Source organism: Saccoglossus kowalevskii, chromosome 7 (genome assembly GCF_978046115.1).
Source record: "Saccoglossus kowalevskii chromosome 7, keSacKowa6.1, whole genome shotgun sequence".
Classification (NCBI taxonomy): Eukaryota; Metazoa; Hemichordata; class Enteropneusta; family Harrimaniidae; genus Saccoglossus; species Saccoglossus kowalevskii.
In genome coordinates this window covers 2,754,619-2,761,893 of record NC_140647.1, presented here as the reverse complement: position 1 = coordinate 2,761,893, position 7,275 = coordinate 2,754,619, and the positions used below count along the sequence as shown (strand labels likewise).

General features: G+C 35.3%; 1 protein-coding gene across 1 annotated transcript; it reads right to left on the bottom strand.

Annotated features, from left to right (window-relative positions):
• Positions 1–425: 425 nt before the first annotated feature.
• LOC102807794 (uncharacterized) lies at positions 426–4,987 on the bottom strand. The gene is made up of 4 exons (XM_006815340.3): positions 4,872–4,987; positions 4,172–4,369; positions 3,680–3,776; positions 426–1,779 (listed from the first exon to the last, which is right to left on the bottom strand). Exons 2-4 carry the CDS (start codon positions 4,214–4,216, stop codon positions 1,592–1,594), a joined length of 330 nt encoding a protein of 109 aa, XP_006815403.1. The 5' UTR covers positions 4,217–4,369; positions 4,872–4,987; the 3' UTR covers positions 426–1,591.
• Between the last annotated feature and the right edge of the window lie 2,288 nt (positions 4,988–7,275).

Genomic DNA, 7,275 nt, shown 5'->3' with positions numbered 1-7,275 from the left:
GAGCGAGTCAGGATGGTTATCTGTTTTTTTAGTGGATAAGGAAGGACGATTCTAACCGATATGTCGGAACTCAGAAGAGTGGTTCATAGTACCTTAGCTAGTGAGGCATTTGCGAAATTTATACCATCCGGTGTAACAATTGTCCCATTACCCTTGGCTCGGCTATCCCGCGCTGACACATCATGTCCATTCAGGTGTTGCTACCTTATTAATATTACTTTACTGCCTTTAATATAATAATTAGTAGGGCTTCATAGGGTAGCATTTGAAACAATTTACATTACAAAAAATAGTAAAACTAATATTGGATCCCACGCTGAGTTTAACAGCAGTGACATCACCAGTATGTCCTGGTTGTGCCTTCGACTGTCACTCTTTTAAATAAATATCTCTTGATGATTAAAACAGTACACAATACTCATCAATAATGAATAAGCAGTGTTTCATTCAATTAGGAACAAAAGCACAAAACAAATTATTGGATACTGAACACTTACTCTAGATTTGTGGGGGCTATTTTCATAATGTAACTATTCACAAATGTATTTCATCATGTTTGGAAGACAACATAATCATGAATTCCGAAAATATTAAAAACAGAGATCATTTTTAACAAACGATCAAAGAAGGAATATGCAATATTTTGGTGTAGACTGTCGGCATCTTGAAAAATGGCCGTCATATTGATGTTTTCGTCGGGTGACTAACGTGCTTGCATCACCAACCAAAATATCTTTCCATATATAGACTTAATCTGCTGGGGTATCATGTACACAGTACACGTTTATTTTGATATGTTAATGTTTTAATAACATAACAGTTATATATACGTTTGAAGAGACCCTGTGTCTTACCACTTGGGCGTGGTAAACCTTAACTTTCCCCTTAGTGACCATTGTCACTGAGCAAATAGAACAGTATATAACACGTAGTTGACTCTGCACAAGAGCCACCACGACATTAAAAATTACAATATCTCTAAAAAAATATGAGAATAGAACATATAACAGTTTTTACTCATAATAGCATATTCAATATGAATTGTATGAATTGCAATTAACGTGATGATGCAAATAAGGCCATAATTGTGAAATACACCGTCCCTTATTTATTATCTTCGATGAATAAAAAATACAGAACCTCAATTTCAAAATAAAGCATGAATTACATATATATATGAATAACAATACTATTATAAATACAAAACCAATAAATTGTATATACCAGTGTTTGCAATGGGTTGTGATAAGTGTCAAATAGTCTAATAGGTAGTCTAATCTTTAGCACTAAATTGGAAGCAGAGTATCACAAAAGATAGATTATGCCATTAATTTATCACTCTAAAATATTATATATTTGCTGATCAGTAAACAAATACAATGCGAAATGTAATATTTTAAAAATATTTTATGTAACTATAAGCCAAGGTTTTACACCTGTGATTTTACATGCAAGACAACACTAATGCAAATGTGTATTTAATACTACTGTACTCTCAAACTACAAACAATACGTGATTGAACATTGTTCAATAACCACGCGTTCAGTGTTATATAGTATGCTAGACTGTGACGTCATTAACAAACATAGGTTATTCTTCACTGTGAATTTCCGGTTCCGATGACGGGATCGGGTTATCCAGTTCCGAGTTAGGGGTTGCAGGGCCATCATATGCAAAGACAAAGGGCGCCCCTGATTGTTCAATCTTCTCCGCCTCTGGGACCGGGTTTGGGGTCATGTACATTCCGCGCTGGGGGGCATACACAAACTCTGTATCACCTGTATTTAAATAAACAAATACTCCTTCACCAATTAATCAAATAGACAGTCCGTTGGTAACTATGCATATAAACAGTCTGTATATAAATAAATCGTCATAATTATGGACATACAGTGCGTCGCTAATTCTGCAAATAATAAATATGCATATAAACAGCGAATATGCATATACACATTCTATCGCTAATTGTGCATATAAAAAAGGTTGTTACTAATCATGCATGTTAACAGTCCGTTCCTAATTGTACATGTAAACAGTCCGTTCCTAATTGTACATGTAAACAGCCCGTTCCTAATTGTACATGTAAACAGTCCGTTCCTAATTGTACATGTAAACAGTCCGTTCCTAATTGTACATGTAAACAGTCCGTTCCTAATTGTACATGTAAACAGTCCGTTCCTAATTGTACATGTAAGCAGTCCGTTCCTAATTGTACATGTAAACAGCCCGTTCCTAATTGTACATGTAAACAGTCCGTTCCTAATTGTACATGTAAGCAGTCCGTTCCTAATTGTACATGTAAGCAGTCCGTTCCTAATTGTACATGTAAGCAGTCCGTTCCTAATTGTACATGTAAGCAGACCTTTCCTAATTGTACATGTAAACAGTCCGTTCCTAATTGTACATGTAAACAGACCTTTCCTTATTGTACATGTAAACAGTCCGTTCCTAATTGTACATGTAAACAGTCCGGTCCTAATTGTACATGTAAACAGTCCGGTCCTAATTGTACATGTAAACAGTCCGTTCCTAATTGTACATGTAAGCAGACCTTTCCTAATTGTACATGTAAACAGTCCGTTCCTAATTGTACATGTAAACAGTTCGTTCCTAATTGTACATGTAAGCAGTCCGTTCCTAATTGTACATGTAAACAGACCTTTCCTAGGTGTACATGTAAACAGTCTGTTCCTAATTGTACATGTAAGCAGTCCGTTCCTAATTGTAGATGTAAACAGTCCGTTCCTAATTGTACATGTAAACAGTCCGTTCTTAGTTTTACATGTAAGCAGTCCGTTCCTAATTGTACATGTAAGCAGTCCGTTCCTAATTGTACATGTAAGCAGTCCGTTCCTAATTGTACATGTAAGCAGTCCGTTCCTAATTGTACATGTAAGCAGACCTTTTCTAATTGTACATGTAAACAGTCCGTTCCTAATTGTACATGTAAACAGACCTTTCCTAATTGTACATGTAAACAGTCCGTTCCTAATTGTACATGTAAACAGTTCGGTCCTAATTGTACATGTAAACAGTCCGTTCCTAATTGTACATGTAAACAGTCCGTTCCTAATTGTACGTGTAAGCAGACCTTTTCTAATTGTACATGTAAACAGTCCGTTCCTAATTGTACATGTAAACAGACCTTTCCTAATTGTACATGTAAACAGTCCGTTCCTAATTGTACATGTAAACAGTCCGGTCCTAATTGTACATGTAAACAGTCCGTTCCTAATTGTACATGTAAACAGTCCGTTCCTAATTGTACATGTAAACAGTCCGTTCCTAATTGTACATGTAAACAGTTCGTTCCTAATTGTACATGTAAGCAGTCCGTTCCTAATTGTACATGTAAACAGACCTTTCCTAATTGTACATATAAACAGTCCGTTCCTGATTGTGCATGTAAACAGACCTTTCCTAATTGTACATATAAACAGACCGTTCCTATTTTGCATATAAACATACCGTTCCTAATTATGCATATAAGACCATTCTAATTATGCATATACATAGACCTTTTTAATTCAGGCGTTTGTCCCCTAATTATTCATATAAATAGTTCTTCTCTAATTATGCATATAAATAGTCCGTCTCTATTTATGTATAAACGCAACCCGTAAGCATAATTTTAAATCGAAAATAAATAAAACTAAACGTGGGAATATTGTAACTTACTGTTGCCGTAAGATGGCGGTGGTTGTGGCACTCCAGGTTCAACTGAACCAGGATACTCGAAATCAGGTCCTTCCATTACCGTCACAGGGACTTCAGCCTGAAATAGTAATGTTGTAGTAATATTCAGTATAATGCAGTCATTACTTGAGAGTTAAAATATGAATATAATAAAAGTAATATACTCTATTGCTTTGAAAATATATAGATTTATTTCAAAACAGCACTGTCTGTGATTGGTCAATAATATACATATATATATATATATTTCAATTAATATATATATTTATTAATATATATATTTATTAATATATATATATTCAATTAATATATATATTAATATATATATTTCAATTAATATTTATTCAGGATGATGAGTCAATTTCAAAATTCTCATAACTCGTCTATTATATATACCCATTTTAAGAGTTATCAGTCTATATCAGCAAATCGTCAAATGCCCAACCCAAAGTAAGTGTTTCTGGCTGACATTACCTGTTCTTCGGATCTTGCGTAGCTACACAGTCCGATGCACGACATGGTGTCACGCGAAACACCCACTATAATAACCCGCTTAACTCTACAATTCAGCTCCTAAACTGGTAGCATAGAGAACATCAGTGCCTAGCTCAGCCGCTGCAACAGTTTCCATGTATTGGTGTATGACAGATAGTGAAGGCGTGGACATTACCACTATAAAGGAAAATTCAGCAAACACAATCAAAAGACAAATATGGTATATTGTTTACGTGAGAGACTGTGGAGCAAATCCTACGTAGTATTGGAATTAATAGAAAAAAATAACTCATGACGAGTAATCCCCTACCAATACTATTAAAATACTATTCAAAAATATAAAACAAACGCCCAGATGTAATGATTTTTACAAAACATGCAAGAATCGATCGTTGTTAATATCACCAGAAACAGTATTGTCATGTAATGGAAATATTGAGATATTTAAATTGAAAAAAAAGTGAATGCTAAATGACACGTCACATTTAGCATCGAGTGCGGACAGTCCGGATTCTGGTGTTGGTATACGGTATTCTAGTTTCCATAAGATACAAACACATTATAAACAAGTGTATAGGCAACCCAAATTATTACTCAGCTACTACATTTGTGTTGTTGTAATATAATAATGTGACCCCCCCCCCCAAATAGAGTTACGGTAGAAAACGTCGCATCATACCTTCTCGCTGGCGAATTTATATCCCTTTGCCATCGCTAGTGGTGCTCTATATATATAATCCTGCGATGTGAATGTGGAATTTATGATTATCACATCTCACTGCTGTTACGCATGCTATGATTGGTTGACTCGGTCACATGACATGGAATAAAAATGGATATTACATGGTATATTGCCCGCCAAGTGGATATTACATGGGTATATCACATGGATGACGTCACTGAAACTACTGCGCAACGATACTGCGCATAACAAATTGTCGTTCGCTGCACTGGTGCTGCTCTGGCCGCTGTTGCTTTCGGGGTTGCTTTCAGGGTTTTGAAGGAACTTTAGCCATCCGAAATAGACAGTGAACGTGCCAGAATGGATATTAAGTAAGATACTCTGTTTTGATGTATAGGGTATTTTTTATATGGAGCGAAAATGTACGGCAAAGCCGCCACTGAAACGTCGCAGCCGGGGTCGCTGCAGCGCGTTCTACGCGAAAACGCTCTAAACAAAGCTGTGTGGCTTGTAGGTGTGGTACGTTCGTGAGAAGGTAATTTCAGTCACTTCCATGGCACTCTGACATTTTTTATCTGTATAGTGATCAAATAACTTGCGTTTGAGAATTTCTCAGTTCATTTCAAAAATGTTATTCTCGATAATTTGAGTGATCCACACTGCTGAAACACGGTTCAAATAAATAGACTATACATGGCTGAAAATAACATTTACTGAGTGTATTTCGTTGTTTTTTCAGCAAACAATGTATGTATGTTATTAAGTAATGTGAAACTTGTTATAATAGATAAAATAAAATATTGCATACTTCAATATAAGAGTTGTTATTTTGTGGGAGAGCGGGTGTGAGTGATGTATGGTAGCTGTGATTGTCATGGTGGATGTCTGTTCGATGTGATAAAATAAATAACACATGGTTATTCGGGCAATATCACGATTTGTTGTCTGCCTTCGGGCTGTTGATCATGACCATAATTGATGATGCCCTCGCCGATATTACCCTCACAAGCATGTGTTATTATTTAAATATCATTTCTTGTTCTGCGGTCGCCCCGCCTTTTGTCCCATGTGTCTGGCAATCTGCTTTGTATACGGACGATGTAACTTGCTAGGATCAGTTTTGTTCCAAGGATATTTTTGGAAATAGCCACATTGTAATGTGGTGCCAAATAAATACAAATCAAATAGTGTTATTACAGTATATAAATCTGTAGTCTGAAAGATGTAATATTGTTTGTTTTTTTCTCTGTACAAAAAATATCTCTAGCCGTTTGCATACTATTTACATTAGTGTCTGTCTAGCTGGTATTACATATTAGTACTATATGACGGAATAAAATAATTGCTCCAAAAGCGTCGTTTAATGTTGTTTACTTGTGGTTTCCGTGATGATAAATACATGTTCTTCTAAGCCATTGCTCTAAACGTCTAGCTATTTTGAATACCTACTACGATTACCATATAATGTCAATGATATAACAAATAAATATAAATAATCAGTTTCTATGCCTCGGACAACTTCCCGAATAATTTCTTTTTTTGGGATTATTGAATACTATAAAATACTTTTCACTGAATCAACCCTTCAGCGAAAATAAATTCCAAGCGGAAATAAAATATTTTACAGCATTGGCCGATAATGAGGTAACTATTTGTTTGTTACACACCGAACAATTAATTTGCAGCGCAAGTAATGAGAGACAAGTTAAGCCATGGTGTTACTTGTCATAATTCCCCACTGCAAACCTTAAAGAAGCTGACATGAAACTTTCCGTAGAAGTCGTGGAGAGGGTGGTTATATTTTAAGCAGCGAAGTCGTTGTTCCGAGATCACAACACCTTTCTATCCTTTGGTGTTCCCTACATTTGTTTTGAATCAAAATAATATAAATTGTTAACTATGAAATAATGAACACTTGTAAAGCATTTCATTTGTCTCGATTGTTTTCAAGTTAATTTCAATTACACTAGAATTAAACAAAACATTAATCAATACAGTTTAATAAAAGTTTGAATAGATTGATGATATTTTGTGAATAGATTGGTAATTGTTATACTGTCATATGGGGCGAGGGATCTAGGAAATTATTACTAGTATATGGACGCCACAATTTAACGTGTTCTCATGTGAGAATTCCTGTTTGTTTGATCCGAACCCAACCCTTATTCGTCAAACTGTATTAATCAATATTTAAGTCCATTGATCAAATCCCATCAATGAATTGAACGTCACACGTCTTAACTTAGATGGATGTAAAACATTGTGATCACGAGGTATACTCCTCAACAAACTCCATGAACTCGAACACTGACAGAAAGATGTTGGTGCCCAACATTCGGGATCATTGAATGATATAATTTTCATCGTGAGGATTATAATGACCGTTTACTGCCTCGCAGTT

Bases quoted from the DNA above. Each gene is read 5' to 3' on its own strand.
- LOC102807794 (XM_006815340.3), bottom strand. From the start codon at position 4,216: ATGTCGTGCATCGGACTGTGTAGCTACGCAAGATCCGAAGAACAG. The intron at 3,777-4,171 runs GTAATGTCAGCC...TTACTATTTCAG, and splicing joins ACGCAAGATCCGAAGAACAG to GCTGAAGTCCCTGTGACGGT. The intron at 1,780-3,679 runs GTAAGTTACAAT...ATTTAAATACAG, and splicing joins ACCGCCATCTTACGGCAACA to GTGATACAGAGTTTGTGTAT.